Genomic DNA, 18,551 nt, shown 5'->3' with positions numbered 1-18,551 from the left:
GTCCTGCCCCGCTGGGGAGTTTCTTTGGAAAATGAAGCCATTCAAACTCCCCTGGGTAGGCTGAGAAATTTAGAAAGCCAGGTGCATGCACAGCGCAGGACACGCATTCAGAAAGACCAGAGGACTTCCGTTGTAAGCTCTGGCTGATCCACAGGCAAAGAGCACGCAGGAAGTAAAAGGTAAAGCAGACATGTAAAAGGCCGTGCTAAGCACTGAAGGGGGTGCCCCCAGCACAAGGACTGGCAAAGTTGTGTGTGCTTTTTCCCTTTGTTTTCTTCATGGATTTTTTTTTTTTTTTTTTGGTGACTGGTATCCAAAACAAAACAAAACAAAAAACTAAGAAAAACAGAAAACAAAACTGTCAAAACAGCTGAACACAAGCTAGGAAACGAGACATCGGGGATCACATAGGATTTATTATAGAGAGTTTATTTTTTTAATGTTTATTTTTGAGAGAAAGGCAGACAGTGTGACAAGGGGAGGGGCAGAGACAGAGGGAGACACAAAACCTAAAGCAGCTCCAGATGCTAAGCTGTTAGCACAGAGCCCGACGTGGGGCTTGAACCCAGGAACTGCAAGATCATGACCTGAGCTGAAGTTGGACGCTTAACTGACTTTAAAACAAGACTTTAGGGGGAAAAGAAAAATCACTAAAGAAACAGCTACATCTCCCAGCAAGGAACAAAACAAACCATGAGAGGAAAAGAATGTGGGTCCCAGAATCACCACAACGTAATATTCAAAATGTCATTTTTCACATCCACAAAAACACAAAGCATGCAAAGAAAATGGAAAATATAACCCATTCACTAGAGAAATGAATGGAATCTGTACCTGAGGAAACAGAGACACTGAACTTATAAGACAAAGTCAGAGAACTCAGAGGGGATGGAAAAAATTCCCAGAGGACACAAATCACCAAAACTGGCTCAGAGAAATAGAACATCTGAAAAGACTCCTAACAAGCAAACAGACAGAGTGTGTAATAAAAGCTAGTTAACAAAAATAAGTCTTCTAGGAACCGGCAAATAACTCCTCTACTGGACATTTTGAAAACCTGAATGGTCTTCCAAAGGGAAAAAACTGAATACCACTGTTTCAGTCTTATACACGAGTGGAAAATGAACATTATACCCTGAAGAATAAATGTTTTGAAACGAGGAAACAGAAAGAGAGAAACAGACAGGATATGAATTTGTGTTTCACCAAATTTGTTGAACATGGATCAAAGGGAGACACAAACACCAACAATTTCCTGATGCTAGTGAGACAGAAATTGATTAGATTTCCATGCCTAATAGGCTATTTTAAGAAAGACAAATAAATTGAAACATTTCAGAAAGCACTGCTACAAAATGAGCTGTGATTTCTGCTACCAATTAAGACTAAGTATCTTACGAACTAATATCAACGGGCTTTTATCACAGAAGGAGAGGTGGGAGAGGAAAGGAGAGAATGAACTGGAGGTGACTTTTGAGGAGTCTCCTTGTGGTGGAGGATAGCAGAGGGGAAGCATGAGAGGCCACTGGGGGAAAGCACCCTTCAAAAAGGAAAAGAGCATCAATTACGCGGTTGGTGTGGGAGACCAAAGGAAAAGGTTTAAGAAAATGAGCTTTTGTTTTACAAATGTTTCGGGTGCTTAGAAGGGGAAAAAAGTGCATCTGTGAGCATCACAACTAATAAAATAACCTAACACGATGCGCTCTGTGCTGGGAGGCACCATGGAGGACACAGCATTGACAATGATCCACGATGGAAAAGCTTACAGCCTGACACTAACCACAAGGAACCGATGATCAGACAAATCCAGAACGCAGGACACTGCTGGGAAATCTGTGCATGGAGTTACATGCACCCTGAAGTTGTTTTTTTTTAATTTTGGATGTTTATTTATATTTGAGAAGCACAGCGAGGTAGTGTGTGAGCAGGGGAGAAGCAAAGAGAGAGAGGGGGAGACACAGAATTGGACGCAGGCTCCAGGCTCTGAGCTGGTAGCACAGAGCCTGACGCGGGGCTTACAAGCTGTGAGATCATGGCCTGAACTGAAGTCAGACGCTCAGCCGACTGGGCCACACAGGCGCCCCTGGAATTCTTGCTAATCATTTTAGGGTTGTGTTTTGGGGTGGTGATGACATCGTGGTTGTGTGGAAGGGTGCGCTTTTTCCTGGGAGACACATGCAGAAGTGTTTAGAATGAAATGCGTTGGCCACCTACTTTCAAACGCTCCAGAACACACAAATATACATGTATCTATGTATATATATACGTCTAGATGAGGAGATGAGGAGGAAAACTTAACTATTGGTTTATGGAAAAGCTTGTGTTTCAACTCTACATTTTACACACTTTTGACATTTAATAATCAGAAAAGATGGGCCACCTGGTGGCTTGGTTGAGCATCCGACTTCGGCTCAGTCACGATCTCGCAGTGTGTGGGTTCGAGCCCCGCATCGGGCTTGCTGCTGTCAGCACAGAGCCCACTTGGGATCCTCTGCCCCCCTCTCTCTACCCCTGCCCCACCTGCGCTCTCCCCAAAATAAATATTTTTAAAAGATAATCTAAAAAGACATCACAATTCCTATAGATTAAAGATAAAATAATAAATCTTAAATAAAAGGACAAGATGCGGAGCGCCTGGGTGGCTCAGTCGGTTGAGCGTCTGACTTCGGCTCAGGTCATGATCTTGCATTTCGTGGGTTCGAGCCTCGTGTCCAGCTCCGTGCTGACAGCTCGGAGCCTGGAGCCTACTATGGATTCTGTGTCTCCCTCTCTCTCTTATTCCTCTCCCATTCATGCTCTGTCTCTCTCTGTCTCTCAAAAATAAATAAACAATAAAAAACAATACAAGATACACTTCTGATACCTCCTGTGAAGAGGCATCAAAGAAGAATCCAGCTGTAATAAAATTAATGTAGACCACACTCTTGCCCATCTACAGGCTTTGTAAGACTCGAATGGACAGAAGCATTTCATTTAGTCCAGGAAGGATGAAGGGCAGAGAAGTTTAGGACCTGCCTGCTGACTCGAGAGCTGAAGAAGGTTAGCAGGAAATGAAAAGCGCTGCCCCTCCTGGGCCCTGAACTTTATTTCTACGCAAAACCTCAAAGTCTCCTTCTTTCTTAAAAGTCACCTGAGTACAAACGTTCAGCTCTAGCTGCACTCCAATGACCTCGTTAAAGCCAGAATAAATTAAACAGAATTCACTGTCAGAGTAACACAGCAAAGGTGCCTGAGTACCGGGACAAGTCCTAAAAGTGAAGGGGACCGCTTCTAGGTAATTCTCAGCTCATTACTAAATGTAAGTGACATGAATTCACAAATGCTCCGTGTTTAATATGCTCTATTTCTTGCTTTTGAAATTGTTCCATTTATCCCTAATTATATGATGAATGCAAGATCTTCCAAATGTTCCCAGTAACTGCCTGCCCAGCCAACATCCACAGAGCCCAAACTGCAAAGGAAGGTCTTTTTGTACACACACGTGCACGCACACACATGTGCACACACATGCACACACAGAGTCCATAAAGACTGCAGCCAAAGCTGCTGAATGGAAGGACCCAATACTCTGCACACCCTACATATCACCACTTACGAGCAGCATGCTGGTCCCCAAAGAAACACGGCCACATTAACAAAGACACCAACACTTAGGGGACGCGCATCCAATATAGACACTAAATTTCCAATCAAATACACATGAAAATCTGCCTGTAGAACAGTATATGCACATATACAGGGTAAGGTGAGTGTGAGTCACATGGACGGCTAGTGGAAGTCTGTGTCCATTAAGGGCCAGTGGAAGGCGTGTCCGTGGATGGCTAGTGTAAGTCTGGCTCTGTGGTCGGCTACTGGAAGTCTGTCTCCGAGGAGAAACAGGCTGGCAAATGCCCAAGACCTCTACCCTTGAATCTGTCAGCGTGCTTCATCCACCTCCAAAGAAGGGACCAACGTTCTTCAGAACCAGCCTCAGATTTGTTCAGACACTGAGTTCTATTAGGAACTCCGGGAACTCAAGTCTCCCATTCTTCTCTAACTGGAAGAAAAGCATCACTGAATGGCCCAGGGCACATTCTCCATTGTTAGCAGATGATGTGGAGCCATGATCCCTAACATCCCTGATCCTACAATGTTCTCTACGGCAGACAAGGGAGCATATGGGGTGCCGGATACAGAGAGGCCTCTGAGAACCCTTCCTTCCTGGAACAGAGAAAGACAAAGACATAGTTTCACGGAGAAGCCAGAACCTGAGTTTGGCTTTTAGGGAAGAGGGGAATACTCTAGTATGGTAAAACTGCTGACCAGCGGCAGACCCCTGGGAAGGAGAGCGCCCAAGGGCAGGGGCTCTCGGCACAGAGACCACCAAGCCGGGAGACGCGGCGCTCGCACTTACTGCCATGTATGGCCTACACCCGGCGTCTCTTGTCTTGGCAATGGAGTCCACCAGCTGTCCACTGATGCCAAAGTCACAGAGCTTAATATTTCCACTCCTGTCCAGAAGAATATTGGAAGGTTTGATATCTGCAAGAGAGAGAGAGCGGTCATTCTGTGTACAAGTGGTCGGTTAGACGAGCTATTTTCTAAAGCGCATTAAAATTACTGAAAACCCTTGGATAATCCAAGTGATCAAGTCCTTAAAATCAGAGCATTTAAGAGGAGGAAAATGAAAGAATGCTGTGAATACCAATGCTTAAAAACGCACGGTCAAAAATGTTTCACAATAAAATAGGCATTCGATAATGCTTTATTTGTTTCCATCAAAGACTAACATGTGTTTACCTGTCTCAGATTCGTTACTTACTGGTCAAAATGCAAAGAATGAACTGACCCTACAAGAGTAAACCAAGCTACTTTACAGTATGGCAAAGACTATCCACCTACCTGCAAACTACACAGCCACAATCTAGTGATAAAGTCAAGTTCATCTAACTTAGGGAAGTATCCAATCCAGTCCACCTCAAAGACCACAGCTTTGAGACCAAAGAAGCAAAGATTCAAAATCTGGGTCCGAAATTCACAATGTGACCTGCGGCAAGCTAGTCGACTCTTTGGGAGCCACAACTCCCTCTTCTACCAGATGAAAACAACTGTTAATTCACAGAGCTCTGGATATGAAAACACTGGATGCAATACCCGAACTTTATTTGTACTCAATAAATGCATCCACTTAGGAATCATTTCTCCTTGAGAGATTTTCCTGACCTCCGTTTCCCCTAACTAATCCTTTCTTTGAGTCATCCTTGAGAGATCAGATTCATTTCCACCCCTTCCAAGCTGTGTGCCTGCTTTCCTGGACTCCTTCCATTTGGTTCTCCAAGTGTTACAGTCTTGCCAAATGGGCCCCTAGATTTTCACCCCTTCCTCTCGGACAATGAACTCACCACCAGAATGTGCTAGATCCACTGTCTGGCCAATTCTCGCCCTTTGCTCATTAATTGTCTATCCCTGTCTCAATCCTTCTATCCGTTTCAGTGTCGCTATCATGCCTCGGTGAGTAAAAGGCAAGGATAAAAATAAAGATAAGATACAAAGACATCTGTCTATACCTCAGAAGGTGATCACCACACACTTCCAGAAAAGGTCTCTTACCATCACTGAGAAGCCTGACTGCCTATCAAGCATCCGTCTTAAGCAGCCCATCCCTTCTATTGGAATCTGCATTTGATTTTATTGAGGTCTCCATCCTCCTCTGTGTAGCTCTGACCCCACCTCCCAAAACCAGGGGCTGACTGGTCCAAGCTTATCAGGGTCACCTCTTGCTCCTTTGCCAGGAACCAGTTTAGGGTAAAGGCATGAGCCAATTCTGGTGAATGAGACAAAAGAAAACACTGCAGAGACAGAAGGAAGATTTTCTGGCTCACTAAGATAGCCAACAGGAAGAGAGAGAGCTTCTCCAAGAGGCTGTCACGTCCACATGTGACGCTGGTGACTTGATGTGGCAGTTCCCACCCTGAGGACATAGCCATCATATTATGAGGGGTGGAGTCAAAAGAAGGGAGTTTGAACCCTAAACATACCAGGCTTGCAGCCACCCTACCCTTGGACTTGTCCGGATGGATGGTGAATTTCCTTGAAGTTTATGGCAGTTTTCAGGATTTTCTGTTATTCATGATCAAAAAAGCATTCTTAACTGTAGCAAAAAAGCTAACTGATCATAATCGATAAGAAAAAAAAAGACTGCTATAAGCTCATAGTCTCATTTATCAATAAGAAAACCAAAGTTATTTTTGAAGCTTTTCCCTTTCATTCAGCTGCCCCTCCAGCTGTCTTTGTGCTTCACTGTGATTGGCAAGTCTTCGCGAGATAATTGTTCAACAGCCTAAAGGGGAGACTCTCAGACGCACAAAGTGCAGCCAGAAAAAGGAAGGAAAGTCCCAAAACGAGAATGAGATGAACGTAAGAACAAAGTAATTTTGTTTAGGGACCTAACCCTACATGATTTTAGGCCAAAAGAGGAAATAAGAAGCCTACCTACTATTATTTTTAACAAAGGTTAAACCAAATAACATTAAATGAAATATTCTGATGCTCAAGGCTAACTAACCAAATGAAAGTGACTTAAATAAATGCCTCAACTACTAATTTCTCAAAGCACTAGAATCCATGTTTTCTACAGTGCAAGGCTTTCCACTTCTCGGAATACGACCTTTTACTCTCTGTCCTACTTACTGTAGGACTTACTGTCCTACTTACTGAACCACACACTGCCCTCTACTGTCCTGGACTTGTCCAAGTTTCTTGAGGACAGTGAACCTGTGTGCCTCTTCAAAATCACCACCGCACTAACCCTGAGTCTAGCATAGTAATAAACTATGTAATCTGTTTGCTGAATTAATGTCATGATTCCCCCGACTTTCAATAAATCTACATCAAATGTTTACACTCAGACCTGCGTCTAACTCTAACAAGGCCAAGATGACTGTGCAAATCCAAATGCTTTAGATGAATTTCAATGTACAATAATAATTAAAGCATCTCTCTCTATTTTCAAAAATATCCTCTAAAGCAAAGAAGGAACACTTGAAAGGGACAGTAACATGACTTTAAAATGCTCCAGGAGGTGGGCCTCAGTGGGGTTAAGTATCGACTTCCGCTCAGGTTATGATCTCACAGTTTATGGGTTCAAGCCCCACACTGGGCTCTGTGCTAACAGCTCAGAGCCTGAGGCCTGCTTTGGATTCTATGTCTTTCTCTTTCTCTCTCTGCCTCTCCCCTTCTCTCACGCTGTCTCTTTCCCTCAAAAATAAGTAAACATTAAAAAAAATTAAGGGGGGCACCTTGGCGGCTCCGTTGATTGAACATCTGACTTCAGTTCAGGTCATGATCTCATGGCTTGTGGGTTCAAACCCACATCAGGCTCCATGGCTCCCTCTCTCTGCCTGCCGCCCCCCACCCCCGGCTCGTGCTCTGCCTCTCTCTAAAAAATAAACATACACACATACATACAAAACGCTCAGATACCACCCTCCAGACCTTTGTCCCCAGGGCCACCTTCCTGCCCTGTGGATACACACAAGGAAGCAAGTTACCTATCAAGCAAATGAATAACTGGTTTTCAACTAAGAGTAATAAGAACTTGCAGCACAATCTGTTTCCATTTTTAAACTCAATATATGAATAAGTTAAGCTGAAATTTATAGAATCCCAAAGGAAAAAAATACCTTACGTTAATAAAGTTTTATAGAAAAAAATAATAATAGTGTTATGGTACATATAATATGTTTTGCTAAAAACACAAGTATTTCAGGAAAACTTAGTGATGCTGTAATTTTCAATAATGCTTTCCTACTAAGAAAATTTTATAGATTAATTTCTAATCTATAAAGAATAATTCCTACTCACCTCTGTGAATGATTTTCAAGTTTTCTTTTAAGTGGTTTAGTGCTTTCACAGTCTGAGGAGACAAAGCAGAGATGAGATAAATAATCAATATCCTTTTAATCAAAGAGCACGCAGTTTATCCCAGTAACAGCCCCGGGAGCCCCTCACATTCTTCCAAGCTTCATCATTTCAATATTCTGTACACGTTTTACATTAACTGAAGATGCTGAATGATTATTTTAGATCTGAGAACTGAGTCGCTTTTACATGCTGGTCCCCGACAACTGAAAGAACCCAGTAACTTATAATTTTTCAGTAAGTCATTACAAAGTTGTGCGTTTCTTGCACTTTCAAACTTTCAAGAATAGAAATATTCCGTACGAGAGAATCCATATATTCTGGGTCTGTATGACCTCTATTTTAAATTAAGTTTTTCCGAATTTCCTCAGTGTCTCCTAATCATTCATTCCCCTTCACTCAGTGCAAAGCCTTCAAAGTCCTTCTGGCAGACCCGAAGTATCTCTGCTCAACCGGTATGGCAATTTATGCAGAACTGACAATATTGTTTGATCACTGATTTCTTCAGGAATATGGGGAACAGGGACTTGAATTCAAATGTCCACAATCTCCAACTAGAAGAGGACTAAAGAATAGGCCAACCTTTTGCTACCAAAGGTCAAGTCTCTGCCCCATCAAGCTGTGGGGTCAGGAACGCAAAACTTGCAATGTTTCAGGCAGCTACGCCTCTTATGTTCATTGGGTTATTAATTAGCAAGAAGAGATTTAACACAAAGTAATTTTAAATGTTGTGCATAAGAGGAAGGATGATCACCAAGTCTGGAAAACATAGGCAAAAATATAATAAATGATTGACTAGTGTTTCTATATTACATATAATGCAATATACAATAAAATAATTTCGCCAATATACAATAAAATAATTTCGCCAATATACAATAAAATAATTTCGCCTGTGTTTCCCAACGTCACAACCACTCTGGTACGTGGCGGTCAAGGGCAGGATTCTGGGATGGGGCTGCGTGGGCCTAAATCATGCACCATCTGCAACTGTATGAAGTTCAGAGCAAAGTAACTCTTTAGCTTCTCCATGCTCCAGATCTGTTATGTGTAAAAAGGGGGTTACACCCTATTACCACAGAGAATTACTACAAAGAGAAAATGTCATAAGATCTTGACACAAATCAACATTCAATAACCATTAGCTATTATCATTATTCTACTGTTGCATTAGAACCATTATGACTACTGGGTTCGGAATACTGGAGAGAGAACGAAATTTCATATATCTCCCCAAGAAGAGACAAGCTCCTAGTGTAACTCAGCTTCTTTTTACAGAACTGTATGAAAGGGTGTTTATCTTAACATTTAGCTCATAAAATGTTTAAATTTATACATCAATTTAGCTAAATAAATTAAAATATTAACGAGACTCAAGGGTCTCAAGATTATAATGACCAGTGTTTAATCTGATTTCTAAAATTCCAATTATACACACACACACACCTTTCCCGACTAAATTACAGTTCAGAAACAGCCCATATATTTTTACATTTACCCTCAATGATTAGACGGGATGAGCTGGCAGCTAGCAGGTACATTATACAGAAAGCGGAGGACACAGGAAAGGAAGAGACAGGACATTACTTGCAACCAGGATATTCACAACTTCCCAGAAAACTTAATTTGCACGTCCACTAACTTAAGTTGTGTCATTAGCTCAAATTCTCGGGTTTCTGAGAATCTTACTAATGTTACCCCACTGAAAAGAATTTTGTGAACAACTTTGGTCAGCTGAAAGATTCAGCGCAAGAAAGAAAACGAGGAATTCACTTTCAAAACTACAAACACATACGTAAAGGGGCACTTCTTTACTTTTTGGTAGCCTGGTGAAAGTGAACTGCCCCGATCAGTAGCAATGCGGGTTACTGAAACTGCCAGGCAAAAATAACAATAGTTCAATAGTTTACAGCAGGCAGTTCAAAACTTAAACCACAGAAAATATGCGCTAAGCGTTTCAAGGAAGGGACTTCAAGGGGGCTGCTATAATTCTGATTAAGTCAGAGACAAGGGTGAGAGTATAGCCGACTTAGAAGTAGGCAGAGCAACAGGGCTAAAAAGCAGAAAATGTCTTCTTCCGGTCCTACTGACAGTATTATCTGTTATGGTTCATTGTGATTTTAGTGAACAGAATATTACAGTTTTTACATGAAATATATTTTGAAAATTGTTCTTACAACTTGTATTAGTTGCCCCAAGGAAGTGACTTTGTCTCCTTTCCTATTACAAATGATTTCCCAGGAAAACCATTCTGTGAAGGACCCTCAGATAACGTGCATTCAAAACTCCAACAGCATCGTTATAAGAAGTATAGGCAGAAGGAACAATGTGCAAACCAGGTACTTACTGCTAAAGTGGTTTTGCCTAAAATTTCTTCTGGAATAACATCATCTAATACACTATATACATATTTGTAAAACTTATCGAACGAGGTAGACATGAGCTCCATACAGATCCAACAGTCACCCTACGAAATAACAAATATCTGTTAGTCCTTTACATCTCAGGATCAAGCACGATGATTCCTTTACTTAAAACAGAAATACAATGAGAGAAAAAGCAACTAGAAGTCATTTCTGGTCCCTCCTTAAAGCCCCGGGCAGAAGAGGAGAGTCTCCTCGGTGAACCCAAGCCTAGTCACCCAGTGTCCCCACTCGTAACTGTAAACACAGGGATGGTCTGACACAGAGACTTCTACACTTTTATAAAAAGTTCCAACTTTCCCATAATTAAATACAGACATAGAAAAGATGTGGCACACTGTTCATTGTCGCTAACAAAGAAAACCGACGACAGTAATCTGGTGGTTCTAGATCAGCTTCCTAAATTGGTGAAGAAGGAAGAATGAAAATACATCAAGCAAATCTGATGCCCCCAGCCCTCGCCCAAATGCCCCCTTCTCAGGGGCTGATGTTGAAAATGCAGGTCACTGGGGGTGCCTGGGGGGCTCAGTTGGTGAAATTGGAGAAGAGGGGTGCGTGGGGGGCTCAGTCGGTGAAGCGTCTGACTTCGGCTCAGGTCATGATCTTGTAGTTTGTGGGTTCAAGCCCCATATCAGGTTCTGTGCTGACAGCTCGGAGCCTGGAGCCTGCTTCGGATTCTGTGTCTCCCTCTCTCTCTGACCCTCCCCCACTAGTGCTCTGTCTCTGTCTCAAAAATAAAACTATATTATAGAAAAATTTTTTTAAAAGAAAGAAAATACAACTTCTTAGGTATGTCTGTCTTCCATTCTCCCCTGCCTAATGCACACTCCACCGGCACACGGCCTTAGGACACGTTCCCAAAATGAAGGAATGCTACAATTAAACAGGATCATTCAAAACCTGCTGGTAGGAATGTGTTTTAAACCACTCAGAAGGCAATTCGACAGTAACACAAGAGACAGGGAAGTGTCCTACCCTTTGATAAGTCTCATCTCATGGCTGGAAATCTAATTAAACAAATAGTCCATACATTCCAAAAAAGAAAAAAAAAAAACCAGAAACAGAAGGGGAAAGCACTGAACTAGCTCACAAGAGGGAACGTACGCTAGTAAAGGGATTATCTAACGTGAGGTTACTTGGAAAACTATGCGGTTTATGCCAGATCCGCATGAGAACACGGGAGAGGCAAGCGGACACCACCCGTGAAGTGCTGCGAGAGGACGTGTCCACGGGAACGCGGACTAGAGACGACCTTGAGAACGGGAACAGCTATCGGGGTGATGCCGATCCTGCGTGCTGTTACTAATTTATGGACCCAGCTGCATCCTGGCAGATCTGGGGCCACTAAGCTCCTACTGGACTGATTATGCAGGAGATTAATGCCTGAGAAAGCAAAATGGCTTGCCCAGAACAATGCCCATCAGTGACGAGCCACAAACAGAACCCGGTTTACGGAACTCCCGGCTCCCCTCAACACTGAGAAGCAAGGACCCTTCCCGTTCGCGTAGGAGGCACACGCTGTGATGAACACGGACACACCTAACAGTGCTCTCACTGCAGGACGGACCACCTGCCAGAACATTCGTGCAGCTACCTGGCTTCATGGAATTCTCATTTGTAAAACACACTTGACACAGTGAATTTCTACTTATATTTTCTCAAAAACATCTTTTTAATGTTTATTTATTTTTGAGAGACAGAGAGACACAGAGCGCGAGCGGAGGAGGGGCAGAGAGGGAGGGAGACACAGAATCTGAAGGAGGGTCCAGGCTCTGAGCTAGCTGTCAGCACAGCGCCTGACGTGGGGCTCGGACGCAGGGACTGTGAGATCATGACCTGAGCTGACGTTGGACGCTCAACCGACTGAGCCGCCCATGCACACTTTCTTTATTGACACCTTTCTTTTCATTCTGTGGCTCCTTTTTTTTTGGGTGCTCTTTCAGACTGCTTTTCACCAAGGGCTGAGTAGCACCCTTCCCCCAAAACAAACACTTGAATTAATTTTAATCTAAAGATGCCATCTCAATAAATACACTAAAAAAAATTTTTTTTAAGAGCGAAAGATGGCACATTTAACTCACCTACTCAGAAAAACAATAAGGAAGGAACCTAACTTTAGCAGCACAGCAAAGTGGAGAGGCCACTGATACTAGGTCTGAAAGGCCTGACTTCTTACCCAGGTCCCCCCACTGGCGCAAGCCCGGGCCCCCTCTCCGTTCCTCCTCTAGGGGGCAGGGCTTCCCCCCCTCCTCAGTGGACTAGGATAAAAATCAAATGAGTTAAGGTATGCAAAGAACAAAATAAACTGTCCTGGCAGGTGCCAAAAAAAATGACAGTTAAAAAAATGAGGGAGAAGAGGAAGGAGGGAAAAACAGGAAGTCAACCAAGAGAGAAAGAGAGACTCAGGACAGGGGAAATAGAGGTAGGAAGGAGACTAGGAATGGGGGTGGGGGGGAGGCAATCCGCTCCAGAGACAGAGCGAGGCTGTGGTTCCTAAGGCACACAGCCTAACGTAAACTTCGTATTTCTTCACACGGTTCCTTTTGACCGTGACTGAGAATAGAGAGCAGCAGCAATGAGCTGCATTAAAAAAACGGGGGCAGGGGGATGGTCTTAGGTTTCCCAAAAGCAGGGACAGCAACATGACTTTCATGGTCAAGCACAAGGTGGGACACTCACATGCCTGAAATGCGAAAGTAGAAATTACTAAATATGGATGTATGGAAAAGAAAGGTGAAGGATGATGGAAAACTGAACCACTGAGCTTAAGATAAGTGTCCCTACAGACAAGAACCAGATAAAACCAATGACATGCTTATATGCTACCGTAACCACTCCGGAAATAAATTGTTTAAATTTATGAGCGCCTGGGTGGCTCCATCAGTTAAGCATCCGCCCGTCTTTGGCTCAGGTCATGATCTCACGGTTCATGGGTTCGAGCCCCTAGTTGGGCTCTGTGCTGACAGCTCAAAGTCTGGAGCCTGCTTCGGATTGTGTCACCCTCTCTCTCTCTCTGCTCCTCCCCTGCTCGCTCTCTCTCTCTGTGTCAAAAATAAACGTTAAAAAAGATTTTTTAAAGACACCACTCACAGTACAAAGAAAAACTATAAAGCACCTAATAACATATCTAACAAAAGAAGCAAAACACTGATGAAAACACATATAAAATTTGACTAAAGGACATAGCAACTGACCAAAGAGAGGCGCAAAGCATGTTAACAAATGTGAGGACTCAAGATCGTGAAGATGTCAAACTCCACACAAATTAGCTTAAGAATCCAATTAGATTCTAATCAAAATTATCACATATCTTATAATTAGGATTATAAGCTAATCCTAAAACTTACGCAAGGAAAGTAGAGCCAAGAATGGCCAAGACAGTTTTAAAGATGGGAGCCTGGTCTACTTGACAAAGACTTTTGATAAAGCTGTGAAGCTGTCCAATAAAAGGCAGTGGTACTTACTGGGGGCGGGGGGGGGGGGAGTAAACAGACCAATAAACAGACTCAAAAGCCCAAACAACACATGGAAAAATGAAAATATGATGCATGTAGCAAAGTAAAGAGAGGCAAAAGCATGGAATATTCCATGAATGTTGCTGGAACCAGTGGCCTTCCAGATAGGAAAGAGTTAAATTAGATCATTACCTCAGGACATTCACAAAGATAGATATAAAAATTCCAAATAGATTGTTTGGAAAGCAGCGGTTTAAAACTTTTTTTAAAAAAAAGTTTATTTATTCTGAGAGAGTGAGAGCGAGAGACCACGTATGTGCAAGTAGGGTAGGGGCAGAGAGAGAGAGAGAATCCCAAGTAGGCTCTGCATTGACCAATGAGGGGCTCAAATTCAAGAAAGGCGAGATGAAGACGTGAGCTAAAGCTGGACGCTTAACCGACTGAGCCAACCAGGCACCCCTCAAACTTTTTTATAGGCACCTGGGTAGCTCAGTCGGTTAAGTGTCCAACTCCTGATTTCGGCTCAGGTCATAATTTCACAGTATATGAGATCAACTCCCGCCTTGAACTCTATGCTGACATTGTAGAACCCGCTTGGGATTTTCTTTCTCTCTCTCTCTCTCTCTCAAAATAAACAAACATTAAAATTTTTATAAGAGTTCTTCATGACTTCAGGGTAGGAAACAAGTATCTTCCTCAAATCAAACATGAAAAGAATAAATCACCAAGGATAACACCTGTTAAAGTAAAGTCCATTATAATGGATATCTCCTATGACAAAGGATACCACACCAAAAGTTCAAAAATAAGACAAAAGCATCTATTTGGATACAAACAAAAAATTAGTGCCCTGAGTACTAAAGCACTATGCTTAGTTAATTAGGCAAAGATAAAACAGAATAATGGCAAAGGGGTATTGACAGGCAATTCACAGAAAAGAAAACCTGAGCATACATGTAAAAAGTTCTGTACCTTGTCAGTAATTTGGAAAATGTAATTTTAAAAGTAAGATACCAGACTGCCCGGTTGGCTCAGTTGGTTAAGCATCTGACTCTTGGGGCGCTTGGGTCAGTTAAGCGTCCGACTTCGGGTCAGGTCATGATCTCACATCCATGAGTTCGAGCCTGGAGTCTGCTTTGGATTCCGTGTCTCCCTCTCTCTGGGCCCTTCCCCCACTCATGTTCTGTCTCTCAAAAAATGAGTAAGTGTTTTAAAAAATTTGAAAAAAACAGCACTGGACTCTTGATTTCGGCTCAGGTCATGATATCACGGTTCATGAGATCGAGCCCTGCACTGGGCTCCACACTGACCGCACAAAGGCTGCTTGGGATTTTCTCTCTCCCTATTTCTCTGCCCCTCCCCTGCCTGCTTGCTCTTTCTCCTTCTCTCTCAAAAATAAATGAGCATTTAAAAAAGAAAAGATATCACTTCAAACTCACTCAATTGGAAAAACGAAACATTTAAAAATACCAAATGTTCGCCATGAGATCGGTGACAATCAATGTTTATGGCTTGCCCAACATCCACGCCTCTTTGCTGCAGTCAGTGCGCCTGGCTGAAACGCCATTTCCTTGTCTCCTACGCAGAGAAGGGCAGCCAACAAGATGCCAACACACACAGCCGGCTGCCAGCTCCAGAAAGGCCCTTTTGGGTCTTCCCTCTTCTCTTCCTCTGTACGGACATCACAGCTGAACTCTACTGGCCTGCTTGGACCACAGGACAACCTTAACAATGTAAGCCACACACTCAGTAAGCCACTAACGGTTTCCAGCACTGACTCCTGCTGGGGAAATCCTCATTCTTACTAGTACAACCACTGTGAAGAGAAATGTGACAACATCCACTAAGGGGGAAGAGTTCACATGATTCCACCTGGCAATTCTATTTCTAGGCGTATGCTGTATGGAATCTGTAATCTAAGTTGTCGAGGAGATATGCAAAAAGAAGTTCATTTTTACACTGTTTTATAACTGCAAAAAAATTAGGACCAACCTTTTTTGGGGATTATTGAAGAAATGTAAAAAAAAAATGGTGTACTTAATCATCAGAATACAACATAGCAGTTAAGATAAATTAACCAAATCAGGGGTGCCTGACGGGCTCAGTTGGTAGAGCATGAAACTCTTGATCTCAGGGTCATGAGTTCAAGCCCCACATTTGGACATAGAGCCTACTTTAAAAAATAAATAAATAATGAATTACCCAAAAATATATATTAAGGATCGATATTTATTTATATGGATAAATCTTGAAAATGATGCTAAATAAAAAATGCAATGAGGGATACATATGGGAAAATTTCATTTACATAAACTTTAATAATACATACATCAGTACTATGCTTTATTTAGGGGAAAATACATATACAGAAAGCCTAAATAAAGAAGTTGAAAGAAATATTAACTTCAAGGTAGTGTTTAGAACTGTAAAGTGAGAAGGGGATCAGGATGGAGCCTTCAACCGTATCAACACTTTAAAGACAGATAAAGAGTAAATATGCCCAAGTGCTACTAGAGGTGTTGGGTACCCCGGAATTCCCTTGTAATTTTCAGTATGTTTGAAATATTTCATAGTTTAATAAAAGCAAGAACTACCTTAAGAGACTAGGCAAAGGTGAGCAAATTAAACCAAAATATGCAAAAAATAGGAAGGAAGAGTGACCATAATGAAAAAAAAATTTACAAAGAAAATAGAAAAACAGGGGTGCCAGGTGGCTCAGTTCATGACTGCAGCTCAGGTCATGATCACATGATTTGAGGGTTTGAGCCCCATGTTGGGCTCTGTGCTGACAGCTCAGAGCCTGAAGCCTGCTTCAGATTTTGTGTCTCCCTCTCTCTCTGCCTCTCCCTCATTCACGCTTGCATGCTTTTGCTCCCTCTCTCTCTCTCTCCCCCTCTGTCTCCCCAAAATAAATAAACATAAAAAATAAAATAGAAAAACAATATAGAAAATTCTAATGACAGAAAATTAATGCAACTAAACTAAAAGCTGGCTCCCTGAAATCTTAATAAAACTGATACATTTCTAGCCAGATTCCTTAGGAAAAAATAGAGAAGATGCAAATTATCTATTAAATTGCCAATTAATTTGACAATTCTGATGAAAGGGACAAACTTCTTCAAAGAAACAAACTGCCGAACGTCACTCAAGAAGAATGGGTAAGTTGAATAGAGCTCGATTTTTGAAAGAAATTGTATTTGTAGTTAAAAACGTTCCCACAAGGAAAACTCTAGATTCAATGACTCCAAGGGTGTATTCTACCCAACATTTCCAGAAGAAATAATACCAATTCTTTACAAATTCTTCCAGAGAACTATAGAAAGGGACTACTTTCCAGTGCATTTTGTAAGGCTAGCTTGGAAACACAGACACAAACCAATATGCTGATTCAAAAGTCAAACAAAAACGTTACAAAAAACTACAGATCAGTATCTCTCAAGAACGCAGGTATAAAACATCTAAATAAAATGTCAGCAAACTCAGTCCAACAATATATTTAAAAAGTAACACATCATAAGCAAGTGGATTTATCCTGGAAATGCAAGGTTGGTTTAATATGAAAAGCAATCCATCTAACTTACGCTATGAAAACATCGTACAATCACCTTAAGGATGTAGGAAAAGAATGTGACAAAACTCTTACAGTCATTTCTGATTTAAAAAAAAAATCTCAGCACATTAGGGGTGCTTGGGTGGCTCAGTCAACTGAGCATCCGACTCTGGCTCAGGTCATGACTTCCTGGTTGGTGGGTTCAAGTCCCATATTGGGCTCTGTGTTGACAGCTCAGAGCTTGGAGCCTGCTTCGGATTTTGTGTCTCCCCCCTCTCTGCCCCTCCCCCCTTACGCGTGCTCGCTCGCGCTCTCTCTCTCTCTCTCTCTCTCTCTCAAAATAAACAAACATTTAAAAAAAACCCTCAGGAAAAGAGGAACAGAAGGGCACTTCTTCAACCTGATAAAGAACATTTACAAAAAGCTAAACCTGAGCGGTTCCCCCTCAGATCAGAAACAGAACAAGGATGTCCACTCTCACTGTTTCTACTCAACAGCGGCCTAGAGGTTCTAGCCAGTGCGAGAAGGCAAGAAATACAGAAATAGGCAGTCTTTTTTTCCATCGGATACTCTTTCCTGCTTTGTCAAAAATTAATTGGCTGTACATTTGTGGGCCTAGTTCTGGGTTCTCTATTCTATTCCCAAGGGATACAGAAGTGCTGATGCACAGGAGCACATGTACCCCAATGTTCATAGCAGCAATGTCAACAATAGCCAAATCATGGAAAGAGCCTAAATGTCCATCACCCAATGAATGGATCAAGATGTGATATATATATACAATGGAGTATTACATGGCAATGAGAAATAATGAAATATGGCCATTTGTAGCAAAGTGTATGGACCTCAAGGGTGTCATGCTAAGTGAAATAAGTCAGGCAGAGGTCAGATAACATATGTTTGCACTCATAGGTCTAACAGGAGAAACCTAATGGAGGACCAGGGGGAGGGGAAGAGGGAAAGAGAGCTGGGGGTAGAGAGGGACGCAAAACTTGAGAGACTATTGAATACTGAAAACAAACTGAGGGTTGAAGGGGAAGGGGGAGGGGGGAAAGAGGTGGTGGTGATGGTGGAGGGCACTTGTGGGGAAGAGCACTGGGTGTTGTATGGAAATCAATTTGACAATAAACTATTTATTAAAAAAATTAATAAATAAATTCAAAAAAAAAAAAAAAAGAGAAATACAGAAAGAAATGCAGCCCAGATTGCAAAGAAGTAAACTCT

The 18,551-nt window shown here is 42.1% G+C and overlaps 1 protein-coding gene across 2 annotated transcripts in view; it reads right to left on the bottom strand.

Moving 5' to 3' along the window:
• Positions 1-18,551, bottom strand: part of MAP2K4 (mitogen-activated protein kinase kinase 4) — a 75,426-nt gene that overhangs the window by 20,647 nt on the left and 36,228 nt on the right. For both annotated transcript variants that reach the window (XM_029927645.1, XM_029927644.1), the window contains exons 4-6: positions 10,247-10,366; positions 7,843-7,894; positions 4,394-4,521 (exon numbers count right to left, since the gene is read on the bottom strand). In XM_029927645.1, the coding sequence (XP_029783505.1) occupies positions 4,394-4,521; positions 7,843-7,894; positions 10,247-10,366 (300 nt within the window). The remainder of the gene's footprint in view (positions 1-4,393; positions 4,522-7,842; positions 7,895-10,246; positions 10,367-18,551) is intronic.

This window comes from Suricata suricatta, chromosome 17 (assembly GCF_006229205.1).
Source record: "Suricata suricatta isolate VVHF042 chromosome 17, meerkat_22Aug2017_6uvM2_HiC, whole genome shotgun sequence".
Classification (NCBI taxonomy): Eukaryota; Metazoa; Chordata; class Mammalia; order Carnivora; family Herpestidae; genus Suricata; species Suricata suricatta.
This window is presented reverse-complemented; position numbering and strand designations above follow the sequence as displayed.